The sequence below is a fragment of the Plectropomus leopardus genome, chromosome 10, assembly GCF_008729295.1.
Source record: "Plectropomus leopardus isolate mb chromosome 10, YSFRI_Pleo_2.0, whole genome shotgun sequence".
Lineage (NCBI taxonomy): Eukaryota > Metazoa > Chordata > Actinopteri > Perciformes > Serranidae > Plectropomus > Plectropomus leopardus.
This window is the reverse complement of record NC_056472.1, coordinates 30,691,014-30,709,082: the sequence shown is the minus strand read 5'-3', so window position 1 is coordinate 30,709,082 and position 18,069 is coordinate 30,691,014. Positions and strand designations below refer to the sequence as shown.

At 37.6% G+C, this 18,069-nt stretch overlaps 1 protein-coding gene across 1 annotated transcript in view; it reads right to left on the bottom strand.

The window, feature by feature from the left end:
- The window catches only part of adcy5 (adenylate cyclase 5), a 107,691-nt gene that overhangs the window by 50,225 nt on the left and 39,397 nt on the right, over positions 1 to 18,069 (bottom strand). The window contains exons 2-4 of the mRNA XM_042494316.1: positions 17,037 to 17,186; positions 15,522 to 15,643; positions 1,907 to 2,018 (exon numbers count right to left, since the gene is read on the bottom strand). Of these exons, the coding sequence (XP_042350250.1) occupies positions 1,907 to 2,018; positions 15,522 to 15,643; positions 17,037 to 17,186 (384 nt within the window). The remainder of the gene's footprint in view (positions 1 to 1,906; positions 2,019 to 15,521; positions 15,644 to 17,036; positions 17,187 to 18,069) is intronic.

Here is an 18,069-nt window from a genome sequence, read left to right as displayed (position 1 = left end):
AATTTCTGACAGTCCTTGAACACATCATGTGTTATTATACAGGTTTATGGAAAAAAGTTCCAAAATGTTAACAGTATATTTAGTTTTCCAAAAACTTTTTCGGGCCTGGAAATTGCTATTTGCAAAATGTTCCCAATCCTATTCCAGGTTTTCCCTGACTGTACTCTGAAATGAGTCAGCTCAGCACAGACAAACCTCACTTCTTAAACTAAAGCTGAATTTAACTGGATTGTAGAGAAAGAAAAGTTCTGCCAATAAAGAAATTTATAGTCCCAACTTTGCAAGTAAAACAGACAATCTTATAAACAAACAGGTACGTAAACATGCTTGTGTCTCAGACTCAACAGCTTACAGCTTTTCTCTTCAGTGTTTTCATATTAACAGTTAAATCATGTGGGATTTGTTATTATTATTGTAAATGTTTGCACCTTCAAACTGCTGACAGAGAAAGGTGACCTACTGAACACTGTTGAATGGATATGTAAAACAAGATTTCTGCAAAAGTCGCATGTCAGCACCGATTCACTCATTAGATCCTAAAAACCTCGATGCAACATGTCAGACGACTGCAATATTGTGTGTGTGTGTGTGTGTGTGTGTGTGTGTGTCTGTGCGCGTGTGCGTGTGTATCTGCAGGGTTTTGGAGAACACTGTGTCTCATGATAGCCACCTGAGTATCTCTCGAGCACATGGCCCTGAGAAAATACAAAAAGACTCTGTGTAAAGAGCACAGAAGAAGAATGTGTGTGTGCGCGTGTGTGTATGTGTGTGTTTGCATACGCATGTGTGTGTATACACAGCTACAAGGTACATCTGGCATGGACATAAATGTGTCAGCAGCATCGACTCTGGTTTATAACGCCATTATGCCCATTTCACTCATAAATATTGATGAGCACGTTATTTCACCTTTCATAAACTAACGACACACATCGAGCGTTCGCTGGACAAACGAAGAAGCTTCTGGATAAGAAAAACTATATCAATATTCATGAAGCAGCAGCTCAGGTTATTAGAAATGTGCTAAAAACACATGTCTGGCTGCAGAGTATTGATGGCAGATATTTTGGAGCTGCCCTTGAGCTCTGTGAATGTGCTCTCTTTAAAGATTCCCCCAAATACTAAAGGTGAGGCTAAGCTTTGGGGTTTTTTTTTTACTTAAAAAAGACATTGAAATAGTTACCTGATGAAGTCAAAGCCTGTGTTTATGTCAACATGCAAAGCCATCTTAAGGTGAACATGCATCTGTCACTCCTAATTTCAGCCTTCTGTCCACCTTCTAACATGAAAACTGAGCTTTTTGGAAATTCAGGATTTAGCTAGCTTAGTGTGAAGTCCCTAGAGTTGGCACTGTATGTTTCTGCAAACCACTGATACGTTACATTTGTCATTATGTAGTGGATATGTGGAAATGTAATGTTTCTTTAAGTGTCAATAACATCAATAACGTGGCTCGGTTTGATGTGATCAGGCCTGTCTGTTCTGTAACTTAACGTCACACATTAAGCACAGCTGCAGATGCTTTCAAAAGTAACACCCAATTTAACACAGCATCTTGCCTGAACAAGCCACGTCTCATCGTCTGGAAATTGAATAACACCTTTCTACATATGTGCTGGGAATTGGGGAATGAATGCATGTACTGTAATATTTTCTACCCACTGACTTTAATACATCATTTTTAACCTCACTGCCAGAGGAAAGGTTGGGATTGTATGTTTCTTAAATAAACTATATGTTACATTTGCACATTAAGCAACATGTAAATGAAAAATATCGGCTGTTTGCAGAAATATAAAATGCCAACACTTTCTTTTGGCTACTGGGCTCATTTATGATAAAAATTTGGACAAATTTCTATTATTTTCAAATTTTTCAAAGTATCTGCGTGTGATTGCATTCTTACCGCCGCCAGCTTGTCGAAACGAGCGAAGAGTTCATTAAGAGTCATCACCAGCTCCTGCGCTGTGCACTGGGACGCCAGGCTGGTGAAACCCTCGATGTCTGCAAACAAGATGCTGCAGAAACACAAAGACAAGAGAAACAGGATTCAACATTTTGTCGCAGTTCGGAATAACCAGCTCCCTCTGCGCTGTCCTCGTCTCTGGTAACTGTCCTGTTTGCCTGCTGAGGCTGCAGACACACATAAGCACGAACATCTTTAGCATCAACTATCTGTGTCTTTCACAAGCTATTTGAAACCTGAGCAGAAAAACATGGGGGGAAATGTTAATGACAAACTTGGCAAGAAATAGAATAAATTAGAATAGATCTTTTTTTGTCCATCAGGGTAGAAATTTGTCTTTGGCCCACCAAACACAGAAACGCACAATAAACTGCAAACAATGAGTTAATAAAAACAGAGCACATAAACAGGTCATTAGGGACACTTAACAATGTCCCTCAAATTGCAAGAAATAAGCAAAAGGTGACAACAAAATTACCTAAAAATAATTTTTAAAAAGAGATTAGAAATGTATACATCAGCTGAAAGCCAAACTAAAAGGGAAGGTCTTGAGTTTGTTTTTAAAAATATCAACCCCTGCCACAGACCCTTTCCCACTGCAGTGTTCACCTCTCTAAGCAATTTCACATCCAAAAGACATAGAGATAAAAAGATTTTTTCTTTTGAAAAGCTACTCAAAACAACTGTCATCTGTGACGTTTGCCCCACATACACGACATGCTAAGATTATTAGCATAAGCCTATGGCATTTTTCATTGCGTATATTAGCTTGTCGGCTAGAGGACTTTTTCTCCGCTCATAACTCGACTAATTTACATTTATAATTTACGTTTTCTCTCACTCAGTCGCTGCATCTCACGACAGAACAGCGTGGATGAATTTCAGCCTGCGCGCATGTTTTATTTAACGTCAAATATTGTCGAAACAGAGCAGCTAATGTGGCTGCAGGGTGTTTGCTCAGTTTCCTGACAGGGACGTGACGTTTTCTGACGTAAGGCGTTTGTTTACGTCTGAAACGTGCTCCATCTGTTGACTGGCAGTCCTACAACATAAAAAATCCACACTGATGATTTATTCCCTCTTTATTCCCTTTATTATCCTCATCATCTCTGTCTTATTCGTTAATTATATTTTTGATCTTTTTTGATTTTATATATATATATATCACAAAAAATAAATAAACAGCTTGAACATGATGCATCCGAGTTCCTACCCAACCCCACCTACTGAATCCATAATAACTTTACAGCCACACACAAAAAAGTTAAATAAAAAAAAGGAAGGTAAATAATAATTGTAAAAAATAAATCAAAGTTAAAGAAAATTTAAAAAATAACAACAATGAAACAAATTTTAAGTTTTAAAGTATAACTAATAAACAACAAAAGATAAATAATACTACTACTAGTAGTAGTAATATAATAATAAAAATAATAATACAATTTTACAAAAAGAAAAAATAAGTGTCAGACAGTTATGTTGGTAGCTGCAAAAGGAAATAAATGGTTGCCAAGTAGCACAGAATATTCTGGTGAGCCCTCTAATCGTGTATCTGATTTTTTCTAGATGAACAACACATAACCTCTCATCCATTGGGAACATGATGGTGGAACAGAGCAATTAAAGTGTCGTCTCTCTACGTCATCATCTGCCTGACGCTGTGTGATAGGATACAGAATTGCAAAATAAAGATGCATCTGAAAGAGGATGATATGGATAAATGTATGGACTTTGCATCGATGATACGTCATCGTTGCTTATTGAATAGATTTATAGATTACACCTTATTACCCACAGAAGATGGTAACATAATCATGACACAAAACAAAACTCCATAACTTTTCCAAAGCTTTTAGTTATTTTTGCAAATTCCATGACTTTTTCCAGGCCTGTACATTGTGAATGTGATATTTCATGACTTTTCCAGGTTTTCCATGACCATGATAACTCTGGTCATAACTTCTACAAAAAGAAATGATTCTGTGAAGGGGTGATAACAATTAATCGATCAATCGGTTGTTAAGAATTGTTAACACATGTTCAATTTAATCAATTAACTGACAGCCTATGAATCGCTGTCAAAATAAATGCAACATGTTGCTGTGAGCGCTGACTGAGGATAAAACACATTTGGTATTGTCTGAAATAAGTATAGTTTCTATGTTTGTTTTTTTTCCCAAATAATAATTAATCGATCATTAATTTTAACAATTGATCGATTAAGGAAATTGCTCATAATTTACACCCCTAATTCTGTCCTTTCAGCTTAATACACCAGACAAAATCTTAAAAACAGGAAACTGTCAGGCAGGAACAGATAGAAAGAGTTAGGATCAGCTTATTAAAAGACTCGGGTCAAGATGAACCACTGAGGCCACTGCTGGAGGTGAAAGGTATTTAATGCAAGTCTCTAATCTGGTGTTTAAAGTACTTGATACAGGATTTCGGTGCTAATGAGGTCGTGCCCTGGAAAAATGGCGAGGAGTGTGAATGTGTGAGACTGAGGAAGAGACCTAATACATTTGCGAGTGGCTTTTGCACTTGTAAAAAATTAGCTTCCCTTCCCTGAGAACGCTGTAAACTGATACAGCAAAGGTCTTTTTGTGATCGAGGCATTTTCATTACTCCGCTAACCCTGGCCTGTGCAACAGCAGGACAGATGATCTCAGCCGGCTGAATCATTTCTCTCAGGAAAAATAAAAAGAAAGACGGACAAAGGGACCAGGCTGGCAGGTAAAGAAAGTAATACGCCTCAGCATTCAGCTGCGGGAGCCAGCCAGGTCGGCCTCTCGTACACTCGCGAATAAAAACCCACGAGCTTGGCCTCAATGGCTCAAGTTGTTCTGTAAAGCATCACAACCCTCCACCTCACACAGTCACATCTCGCTCGACATTTCTTTCCTCAATGAGCATATTTATTCTCTGGTCAGCGATTTCCTCCTGAGGTAAAACATGTGACAAACTTTATTAGTCAGATGGCAAGACCCCGCCATGTGTCTTTTGCTATGTAATACTGCTTACCACTGTCTTCCTTGGAGCAATTTTGACTCATCAAAGCTTGACTTAGCTTCATGTGGGATCCCCAATGATCAAATAAACTTAAAATAACCTTTTTACGAAGAATCCATCTTCCACTTTAATCGTATTAATTCGACTGGCTCCTAATCAGGGACATCCACGCGGGCGAGCATGTGAGCAAAAATGTACCCTCTGTGCACCAAAGTTTGCACAATTAACATAAAAGGCTGTGTTTTTTTATGTTGTTTTATTTTTTATTTTATATCATTTGTATTTTTTGTAAGATTTTATCCTTTTAGCACTCAAATCCTTTTTTTTTGAACGTGTGAATTTCCCCGGTGTGGAATTAATAAAGTCTTGTCTTAAACAACAGTAGGTGTACACTCCTGTCCACCTGCAGCATGTAAAGCCATAAATGGATTAACGAACAGGCCTGCTGAGCACAGGCCCAGGGGCCCACAGTGTAAGGGCCTGCAAAATGTCACTCAAGTTTCCGACACCGACCAGAGAGAGACTCAGAATGACCACAAAGAAAATAAAACAACATGAACAAGACACACACACAACAACGCAAAACAAAGAGATGTGAAACAACTACAATGAGACACAAAATGACTATTTAGAGAAAGATATTCAAAACGACTGAATAGAAACTTAAATTAACCACAAAGATGCATTCACTCCGTATGTTACAGTCCGCGTCCCAATTAACGTGAGCATGTTCACAGCTGGATTATAAAGTCTGAACTTAGTACAGCCAACTGATGTCAGCACGTAATAATAAGGTAGGCAGCATCGTCATCGTTTGATTTTGTGACGCCAGATACTGAAACAGTTTCTGTGTAAAAGCGGCTCTCTGAGTCAGACCCCCAGCAAGGACAAGACGGCTATAAATAAACAAAAGTTTCAAACCAAACAAGCTCACATGAATCTCACAGGGTAGATTCAAACATGGTGTGTTTGTCCAGTATATGTGTGTGTGTGTGTGTGTGTGTGTGTGTGTGTGTGTGTGTGTGTGGGCAGGAGCTGCTGGTGTTTATGTTCCTATACGCATGTAAAAAAGTGTGAGTTTGTGACGTTCATTTCGCCTGAGTGTTTCGGCAGGGTTTTTTCAGGGTTCACAGACTTTTTCTCTTGGGCTGCCCACATGTCAAGAGCACTAACATGACTTAATGAACTTGGGTTTCAACTAAGATGCCTAAATTTCTTCAATTTGGGTCTCAGGCTCAAAAGGATTAAGAGTCCCCACTCTGGGGTACGCGTTTCCAAGAGTAATTGATTGTTTTCTGTGAACTGTTGCATGGGAGGTCGAGTGAAACCAGAAACTTGACCAGTGAGTGTGAGCTCAGAGACGGGTCTGCACTGCTGGGTAGAAGCTGAGATGTTAGAAGAAGAAGGAGGGAGGAGGAGGGAGAAGGAGGAAGGAGAAGGAGGGAAGGAGGACATACTGTTGAGAAATTGAAGGGAAGTTTGGCAGCAAGTGCTTTAATTCACTTTGTATAACACGTATGTCTACTAAACTCTTTTTGTGTCCCAATTAGACGAGAGGTGAGAGGTTATGAGAAAAGGACCCGGGGTCTTTAAGTCTTTAAGTCCCATTTTAGCGTTACCTTGGTGATGGTTCACCTGTTAGTACGCAACATTAAATCCTGGGATTTTCGCTTTCGAGTATCACAGGGCAAAGATGTTGGACATTTTCTGATTCTGATCTGCAGTGTAAGGGTTAACTTTCAAGTTATTTGATGTTGCGTCCAATTTTGAAACCCGCAAGGACTGAACGCAATAATGATGAAAGTGTTTAAAATACCAACCACATGGTAAGTTTCGAAAATATGAAAGCTGTGGAGATAAATCTGTGATTCCCTGTTTGGTTTCAGATCACTTATTTTTTGTTTCAGGGTCAAAAAGAAATATTTCAAGAAGGAAATCTAAAAGCGCAAAACCCCGAAACCAGTATGACTGCATGGTTCAGACAGCTGTATTACTCACCTCTTTGCTTTATTCCTTAAAACTACAGAAACAGGCTGTACGGTGCTGCATCTTAAGGTATGTTAGAAAAATTCCTCAGCCGAAGTCAGTGGGTTATTAAATGGGTTTTTGTTCAGATGTCTGAGATACGATCTGTGTTTAACACAAGCTGAAGAAACTTTCCCATTTTGCGCTACGACACAGAATGAGACAGTAAATATGTCACTGTGGGCTTTGAAGCTTTTTTGTGACTCAAAAAATACGGTTGCTAACAAATGGATAAATGAGACAGAACGTCGTCACGCCGACTACAGCGCTACATGCTTAAATAATGCGACTGTGGTGTAGTTTGCCTAAAATAAGGTTTTTGCTTTTAATAATTCAGTAATTTCCTTCAAATGTAATAGCTATTACATCTGCAGGGATTTGTTACGTTTGTGGGAGGGGAAAAATCTTCCGCTTTCAAAAATTTGAATTTTTGAAAAAATGAATGACCCATAGGCTGGCATATAAGCAAATGAACAAACAACAATTACCACAAAGATCCTTTTTCATTTTAATATTACATTTGTGGAAAGTTATTACAATTTTGAAAGCTGAAGATTTTCACCTTCCTAAAAAACCTAAAAATCCTACAAAGCTTACATTTGCAGAAAATTGCTTATTACGTTTGTAGTGAGCAACTGTTGTTACGTTTGTGGGAAATTTATTACATTTGTTGGATTATTAAATTACTCTCAATTCTGCACATTACTATGTTTGCACATCCATCTTCACTTTTTGCACACTTATTTGCACATTTTTTTTATTGCTCTTTTTAATCTTTTTGTTTTTTTCATACTATACATATCTTTATTGTTATTATTATTATTATTATTATATTGTTGTTATTTTATTTTATTCTATTCTATGTTAAGTGCCTATGTTATTCAGTTGCTGCTCTCTTATTTGCAGCTGTACCGAAACAATCTATTAATTCCTCACAGGATTAATAAAGTATTTCTATTTTTTTCTATTCTACTCTATCAAAAGCTGCAGATTTGTATAAAATTTGTGGTTTATTACGTTGGTGGGTGTTAAAAGCATGTCTTCATCACAGTAAGCAAACACATGGGCTATGTAGATGTTTAAACTGCTTTGACACCTTTTTGCAGGAGGTAAAGAGAAAGAGTTGAGACAAGGACAAGACGAGCTGGAAAGCTGAGGACAAATATCACAGCATACAGGCAGCCCTCCTCTCCTGCTTGCAGAGCCACCACCACAAAATCTGTTCTGGGTCAAATCTCAGCTGAACCAAAGCTGTGCTGCACTGGCACTGCCTGACCCTGTGATCTCCTCTCGTCTGGCACCAGCTCTGCCTTTCATGCCGTCCCCCCGCCCCGCCATCCCTGCCCGTCCCCGGCTGCTTAACTCCGCTGCTCTGCTGGTGGCTCGCTAACCTTGGCCCGGAAAGAATCTCACACAGACCCTTTGGTCCTTTTCATCAGCGCCTGGCTAACTCTTTTTCTCCGTCAATCCATTCACTCCTTTCTACTACTCATCCTATCCATCACTGTCTTCATTTCCTGTTCTTTTCTTCTTTCTTTGCACCCTCTGCCTTTCCTTCCTGTCTCTTTTAGATTCTTGGCGGACCTTGCAGCATCCCCTCTCATTTGCCTAATCTTGCAAAACAGAATACATAATATCAGCGTCTGGACATCTGTTTAAGATGGACTCAGTACCTTCAAAGTGGATTTGAAATCATCCTATAAGAAAGTGCAACAGTTAATAGGCTTAATATTCACTTATTTCACCCCTTGAAGAGTAAATTGGCTCGGTTTCAAAAACATGGGAAGAAGGCAATGAGCAATGAAGGAAGATAAATAATAAATTTGTAAAAAGCACAAGAAAATTAGTAAATTAATTAATAAAAAAAAACACAAAAATCATAGTTAAAAAAAGATATTACTATCGAAAAAATGTTTAAAAATATAATAATTTTGTTACATAATTTTTTAAATATTTAAGTATAATAATGAGACATAAAGTTTTTCCTAAGCTTTTTTTCCCCTAATTTTTTAAAAATAATTTTCTAAATCTACTAATTTCTTGCCAGTTGCTCATTACCTTCTTTTCCCATGTTTTTTGAAGACATTTGCTCAGAGTTCAAAGGTTAAAATACTTGTAAAAGGGTGTGAAAGCAGCACAAGAAAAGTGAAGCCACTCCAGGTTTCAAGGGGTTAAACATTACAGTGGCAAACTCTTTGTGTATTTGAAATCTTTACTCATGAACATAACTTATTTATATGTTTGCTATATGCATGTGTCTTGCCGTCTGCACATCAAGGACATATTCTTGGGGTCAGGCGAACAGCATCAGCAGCGCGATCTTATGTAACACACACATGTGCATAATTAACTGCATCACACACACACTACAACTGTTTGCTGCGCAGCCTCAACTCTTGTCCTTACCTCAATTAGTGGAGAACAAAGGTAAGGTCAGTTCCTCTAATTTATGCAATGTTCTCTCCATGTCTTTCTCTTCAGGGTGCTGCTGGCCTACATAACAGCAGCTGCAGCAGCAGCTACAGTCGCAGCGGTTTGTCTGAGAATATTTCCCAAACGCTCACAGGGCGGCCTGGCAGCATCAAAACATCCGCCCCACAGCCCTCTTGCATAATACCTTAGTCAGCACACATTTTGGCCTCACTGCTGAAGCCACAGCACATCGATTTACTCCAGAGGACAAACACAGGCTGGATGCTGCAATCTCAGGAACAGGTAACACAGAATTTTACCTTTTGGGGGCAAAACTCTGTCTCCAGGTAACGAGCATGAACTCCTTTTTTCAAAATATCATTTGAATGTCATACTACCTTCAATGGTAGCAAATATGCCTTCAAAACAAAACTTATGTGCCCCAAGTGACACTGATTTACCTTTAAACAACTCAACAAAAATTTAAACACAACACTTTTGTTTGTGTAAACTAAAAAATTCAAATTTTGAGTGCAAAACCCTTAATTTCCTGCATTTTAGAGAACTTATATGCACCAATTTGTGCATTTTTTGTGCCAGTAAATGGTGAAAATGTCATTAATTTTGTCAAAATAAAAGTCCTCTGCTACTAGGACAAAACAGTGATTTTGTGATTGCTGCGGCCTGAAATGCCGTACTTCGTTGCTGCTTTTCTAAAAAAAATTGCAATGGAAGTTGCATTATTTCTAGCTGTTTTTCTTTATATCATCAGTTTGTTTTGTTTTGGGGTTTTTTTGCTTATAGACGTTATTATAGACACTCACGTGTTTGTGTTCATCTCACACTGAAACGGAAATGTTTCGATTCAGTCATTAAATCCATTAATAGACGCTGGGTAACGTTGTACTGCACATAGTAACCCTGTCACTGTGTGTATGATAGATGAAGCAGCAGTCTCACGATAAACACAGAGAAGGAGAGGGGTCGAGCGGATCAATGCGCTGTGCGCAGCTGTTCAATGAAACCAATAATTGTGAAATCCTGGAGGGTGTGACTGATAAAAAACATAGTTATATTATTATTGTATTCAATGACTGCTAATATAATCCCATAAATACTTGACTCGACATGCTTGAGACTTGACTCACTAAAGAGAAAGCATTCAACTCTTATACCTTTATACAGGAACAAGGAGTGTGATTATGTGCCTTTTATGGTCAAACTGTGAAAAATGAACCCTGGTGCTGCTGTTTCTGAGTGTTCAGGAGCTGAAGAGCTGAGGACCGGCAGACGAGTGGAAACATACAGACTCTAATGCATATCTACTGTAGCAACGAGCTCCAGACCCTGAGTGACTCCCTCTGCACCTCTCCACCTCCCTCTGTTTCCCCTCTTACTCTTCAGCTGCAGCAGTGGGAGCTGTCACTTCTCTTCCTGTTGTTACTCGACCTCTCAGCAGAGCCCCAATTACCAAAAGCCACTGCCCGCTCCCCGACAGGCCCGGTCACACCTGGTTAGCTCCCCATTAACCTCACGCTTATGACCACAGACAGAAATCAGCCAAGCTTAGCGGATGCAGCTAATGTGCTGCCTACTCCCCTGTGAGTCACACAAAAACCTACAGCGGGACGCTCTACAGCACCAAACCAACGCTTCTTTTTCTGTTTTATTCTTAATCTGTTGGTTTTGTTTGCTCCAGACTGAAATGCTGATTTCTGTCTGTCTCTTCAAATTATGAGAAGAGGAACTTCATGGGTAGGAATGAGTTACAGATGCAGAATTTTGACATCTGCAGTAACTAAAATATCCCGCTGTGAACCAACATGACCTTCTTGGCCTCTTACGCTGGCCTTAAACCAAAGGACTTTTAGGCAATTTCACTGTTACAGACAAATTTCCAATACTGGAATAAAATTCTGAAGGTTTTGCAATAGCTGTGGTGCTCTCCCATGATCTTGATCATTTGGCGTTTGTCATAAAACTCAGTCCAAGCTGTCTTAAGTCAGTCTTTTTTGTCCTAACTTTATGATCAATTCATCAAAAGCGTTTTATATTTAGGTGAAACGTCTCTCTGTTGCCTACGATAAAGGACGTAAAAAGAGATGAGGTGTAAATTTTGGCATGTTCCCGATCCACCAACAAACAACTATTTTAGTAAGAAGACAAGAAGTGAACCAAAAATTGGCCAAAAAAAAGTAAAAAGTTACAAGAAAATTACCTGAAAATCAACAAGAAAAGTTAAAAAAAAAAACAAAAAAACAACAACAATAAACAAGGAAATGACATGAAAAAAAAACTGCTTAAAATTGAAAGATTTACATATATTCTTTAAATATTTCTAAATGTGAAATTATAATAATCATGAATCAAATTTTCTGGAAATTTTTCCCTGTTTGGTTTAAATAATTTTATTTCTTTCTCTCTGTGTCTCTCTTTGAAAGACTACTATTCAGGTTTTTTTTCATGTTTTATCAGTTTCTTGCTGATTTTTTGCAAAAGAAATCAAACCAATTTGTTCTGGTTTTACAGGTTTAAATGCATGTGAAAGGCATCTGATTATAGCACAAGAAAATTGATGTCAGTACAGCATTCAAAGGGTTAAAAGCCTTTTCAGAGTCTTCTAGTGTATGGTAAATAATAATAAACTGTATTGTTATGATGGCTAAACGTCTGTGCATGCACGCTCCTTCATAAGTTCTCATGTGGCTCTGTGCACACTGGTTTCAGTGAGGGTCTGTCACATGTCCTGGAAATATTCCTAATTTTTCACCCTTTTCCACCCCTCATAAACAAGCTGCACTTTGAACTGAACTCTTAAACTTAGTCCATACCAAAAGTATAATTTCTGATATTAATCACAGTGATGAAAAGACCTTTGTGTGCAAGGCCTCCAAATTACGTGAACAGATGTCCTAACCCCTGAGGATTCGGCAGGGACACATCAAAGTGATCAAGGGCTTCAATAGCAACTATTATGCGTCGGGGTTTGGGCCTCCACCTGACTGCGACAGCTACAGGCCATGAAACTCTCACTGCACAGTTTGATATTTGGGCTGCTGTTGCACACACACACACACACACACACACACACACACACACACACACACACACACACACACACAGTCTCCATCATGTAGTGTTGTGTAACTCCACACGGTGGTGCCAAACCTGACCACGTTTGTCCAGGGACTCTGCAAGGACCCTGGACTACAGACCAGACACTGGAAATAAAAAACAACATGCACTGTCTGTGAACATCAAACAGAAAAAAAAAATATAAAATAATCAACTAAGAAAGAGGCCAGGGTCATCAATCCAGAGTCAGTGGACAACCAAAGAAAGATCAAGGCTATTTACCTCTGACACAAAAGACTAGCGTCAAGCAGAAAAAAAGTTTATGATCTCCTTCCCACTCAAGGCATATTAAAAAAAAAAACAGGATATGTGCTTATATTAGTTATACACAACTACAATGCATGTTTCGCAAAATCATTTATCCTAACCAGAAACTGTAAAAACTGAAATTAGCACCAGATTTTTACAAATATCAGATGGTCCAACGTGTGCGATGAATGCTTTCATCAGAAAAAATAACTAAATGTAAGAAGAAAATAATGATATTTCATCAGAATCACTTTAGTCTACCTGCCTTTTTTTTAAAATTGCAACAAAAATATACTGTTTGCACTAATTGGATCTTGTAAAAAAAAAAACTAAACTAAACTAAAATTGAAACAAGAAGCAACTTTTAGTTGATTACTGAGTCTTATTTCCAAGTCGTCAAATATCAACGTTTCGGGTCGTGCTTCAGTCGGACCATCAACAAAACACGTATGTATTTGACGACCTGGGAGTAAGACTCAGCAATCAACTAAAAGTTGCATAATGTAGCTTTTAAAGCATGCACTCCTGCATGCATGACAATAGGGAATTAAATGCATGTTATAATACAACACTATCGTTGCATCCATTCATTCATCCGAGTGTCGCTGTCCTCAGAATAAACTAAGAAAAACGTCGCAAGGCTGAGTCACACCAGAAATTTACTGAGCTAAAAATAGTATTTCTCTTTGGCTCCATTAAAGGAGTATAAAAGAAGAAAACTGCACTGATTTTAATTACTGATTCACAGATACGTTTTTTCTGACACAATGTGGTAAAACCAGACAGCACTTGGTAAACCTGGCGGTCTTGATTAATCATTTTCGATGTTTAAAGCTGCACAACAGTGTGAGATTATAGGAACGTTTTATGCCTCAAGCTTATACCTTTCTTCCCTAAAACTATCATCAGGAGTGGACAGACATGTTGTTAACAGATAATATCGACTAGCTGAACACTCAATAACACTCATCTATCAGTGTATATGTGAACTGCTTCAGTTTTTCTTGAAGTTTCCAGGCAGCTAAGGCAGTAATTATAATATACACTGGAGGGAAAATGCTTAATATGCCCCCTACCATCAAACATATAAATACTGATAAAAGCTGAGATATAATAAACATGCATCTGCAGTTGTGTATTACTTTTATATATTTTTTATATAAGCACAAATCTTGCTTTTTTGTGTAATATGCCATAAGTTTTGTAGAAAAAGCTGAAATAGACCTTGGAGACGATACTCCACTGTTTACATTATTGTAACTTGTTCTAAAACTAAAACCTCTAAAAATGTACTTTGTTGCATGTTTGCTTGATGGTGATTAGAAACTAAAGGTGTGATTTTATTCTGATTTTCAGATGACGATATTATGTTACACTCTGATATTGTGTGAAGCGACAGGTCAAAAAAACACTCAGGGAAAATACCATGCAGCCTATTGTCATGGCAACGGCTGCACGTCTCCCTCCTCCGCCTGTGCTCGTGGGTGGGCTGCACCATTCAGGATTAACCTGGATTAAATCATGGTGTATTTTACAGTACTGTTGCACCAAAACGATAAACGTTGTTTTGAACTCAACAGGACTCTAAACATTTATTTTACACTGTGTACCATATGTGCTCTGTATTAACTGTTGAAAACAAATCTACCTATGAAAGTTTTGAAGGTAAACCTGAAACTCTGTCTGTACATACTGATGTGATTATTAGTCTTGAGTTTTGCTCAGGGGCGTAAATATAGAAAGTGGCCCATGGGGTGAAGGGGCCCATTGAGAGAGTGGGCCCCCTAACAATATGTTTGGCTGAGAAATATGAAATATGCCTGTGTTTAAGATAAACTTGCAAAATATGATTTAAAAAAATGTGATAAAAAATAGTCAGTGGCAATTAAAAACAAAATGTGTTCTAAAATATTTGCTTACAAAAACTAAAAATACACAATGAAAAAAGTATTCAATTAAATTAATTATTTCCTCAGCATTTTTGTTATATACATATATGATCAAATGTTGCAGTTATTTACACCTTTGAAACATGTTTTCTTCCAAAAACAAGGAAAAAAAGGAAAACAGCAACTTTCCCATTGTTTGCAAAAAATATCAAAAGAAAATGACCTAAAACTTGGCAAAAAAATTAAAGAGAAAAAAAAAAACAGAAAAAAATATTATTATAAGTATTGATATTTATTTTTTTGATTTTATTTAAGCACTTTTTTTCAGGTCATTTTCTGTTTTGTCCTAGTACTTTTCTGTCCTTTTTTACTAATTTCAGGTAGTTTTCTTCAGGTAACTTTTGACACATTTCATGCTAATTTTTGCCTTCTTTCTGTGCTTTTGAAAGAAATCAAGCCATCTTGCTCAGGTTTCAAAGGGTTCAAAGGGTCTGCACTTTTCTTTTTTAATCATTAAGTAATTGATTTTACCCTGTATATCTTATCTCTTTTCTCCTTTATTGTAAATCTGTATATGTTATTATGTTTTTATATTTTATTACTCTGTAAAGCACTTTGAATTGCCCTGTTGTATGAAATGTGCTATACAGCTAAAGCTGCCTTGCCTTAAACAGCCTTAAACAAAAAGGTGTTTGCACTGAATTAAAAAAAAACTGAGGTCCTCATGAGCTGTAAAGTGGAAATCTTGATTTGTTTGCACATTAAATAAAAGCCTAAAATTATTCCTTGAGATGTCAAATCTGGTCATCATCCCACCTCCTCTCCCTCGGTGTTACCTGACGTTGTCGTGCTTCTGAATGTAGATCTTGTGAAACATCATGTCCTCCTGCTTGGCGTTTATGTCGGCTTTCATCTCCATGGCAACATGGCGGGGAAGCACTGAGAGCAGAAGACGTTCCTGCAGGAGAGTGTGGGAGGAAAGTAAGTTAATAAGTGCAAGGTAAGTTAAGAGGTGGAGGCTTCGTCTGTCTGAGAGGAGGCAGCGTGACGAACTCCCTCCAATGGCACAGAGAACATAGTGATTTCATTATTAGCAATTACCGACTGCAAGTCTCAAAATGATGTCAAAAGCGGGCTATAAATTGATTCTCTGCATAACAACTTTTTAATATTTGTTTAGATTGACTGTTGATGGAAAACATTTGTCCTCAACAATTAATCGATGATTAATCAATCGGTCCTTAAGAATTTCACCTGTTTTGTGAATCTGTGGGTTGTTTGGTTTTGTTAGTATGTGTGTATATGCTTTTTTTGAGTGATAAAATCGATGCTGCCAAAATAAATGCAATATGTTGCAGTGAGCTTTGACTGAGGATAAAACGCATTCGGTATTGTTTGAAATGAATAAAGTTTCTATGTTGTTGTTTTTTTAAAATAACTATTAATCGATCGTTAATTTGACCAACAAATCAGTTAAGGAAAGTGCTTACAATTTGCAAACCTTTTTTGACTTTTCCAAAACTTTCAGGGTATATTTTGTTTTACAAAACTTTTCCAGGCCTGGAAATTCCATGACCGCATGAACCCTGAGAATCTGATACTGTGTTTAAAAAAAAGCATCTTACAGCTGACATTCTCTACAGAGGAAGAAGCCACTGAACACACTTTTCAGAGCCAACTTTTATGACCGTAAGTGGTGAATGTTTAAAATTCATAGCTTTTCAGTGAAGTATTCCGTTAAAAGAAATAAGATTTAACCTTTTGAAACCTAGACTGACATCAGTTTTCTTCTGAAACATGAAATGTGAATGTTTTGATTTTAAATTTTAGAGAGAGAGAGAGAGAGAGAGAGAGAGAGAGAGAGAGAGAGAGAGAGAGAGAGAGAGAGAGAGAGAGAGAGCGAGAGAGAGAAGCAATCAGCAACTTGCATGAAATGGTCCTAAAAAATTACAAAAAAACTCAAAAATTACAAAAAAAATTCAAAGATGACAAGAACATGAGCTGAGAAAAAGGAGAGAGGGAAAATCATTAGAAAATTATCAAAAAAACAAGGGAAAAACAACTATATTTGGAATTATTAAAAAGTTATATATTTAAAATTACGTTACAGAATAAAATATACATTTATTGTTATCAATGTTTAGGATCTTTTTTAAAATTTTATTTCAGCATTTTTAAGGTTTTTGTTCTTTTACTTTCCTTTCTTTTTCTTTTGTTAATTTCAAGTAACTTTTTAAAGCCACAGGTTTCAAAGGGTTAATCACCAGTGTAACTTGGTGCCGTTAGGACCCTGCCTGCCTTCCCTCTGATCTTACATCCTCGTCTCCTGTCACCACTAATGTGTCTCTCACCTGCTGCTGGTTCTCCCTCTGGGAGTGGAGGCGGGCCTGGATGCACTCTCTGGTCTCCTGGAAGGCCTGCCTCTGGGATCCCTCAGCGGGGTAGTGGGTGCAGACTCCCACGATGTTGGTGCAGGAGAAGATCAGCACGTTGGACACTATCTGTGGGAGAAGGTGAGGAAAAGTGAGTAGGACCGCAAATACTGCAGGAGATTACTGTCATTTCTGAACATAAACTACAACTGGTTTTTAAACACAATCAGTCCGTTTAATTGTGCTCATCCAGCTGACAGATTTCACGCCCTGCTGAAACACTATTTTTGCTCCCATTTTTTATTGGTTGAAATAGAATATTTAAGACTTTTTGTAATCTAAAATGAGCGATTTCATAACAAAACACATTTCGAGGAACACAGATGTCGCAAGTTTTGAGGGAACGTGCCATTGGCGTGCTGATTGTGAGAATGTCCACCAGAGAATTTGGCAGTACATCCGACCGGTCTAGTGAGCCAGCTCAGGACCTCAGGACCTCTTCCAATTCCTGAAAAATCATCTGAGACCAGCTACTGAGACGAGCGTCCCTGAGATGATTTCTTACAGTTTTTAAAGATTTTTTGGGGTTGTGCAAACCAACTATTGCATCAGTTTTTTAAACATAATTCTTAAGTATACTTCAGATTAAGTTATATTTACTTGATTTTGTGTAGTTGTTGCAGCTTAAAAATAAAAAAAAAGTTTATTTAAATCAATCTCTCTAAGTTTTAGCAACTTCAGTAAACCAAGTATTATTTGCTATATATCTGTATTCTGCCAGTTGCAAACTAGTCAGTTATATTTGTATATTCTTAAACATGTTAAGAAAACAGAACTTGCAAATCTCCTAACTTCATCACTGGCAAAATCCTCTTTGTGATGATCAAGTTAAGTCAGACTAACTCAGTTTACTGAAGTTACTAACACAAAATTAAGTAAATACAGCAACATTTCATGTAAACTCAATACTTAGATATTAAGTTAACATAAATAAAGATTTATAGTTGCATTT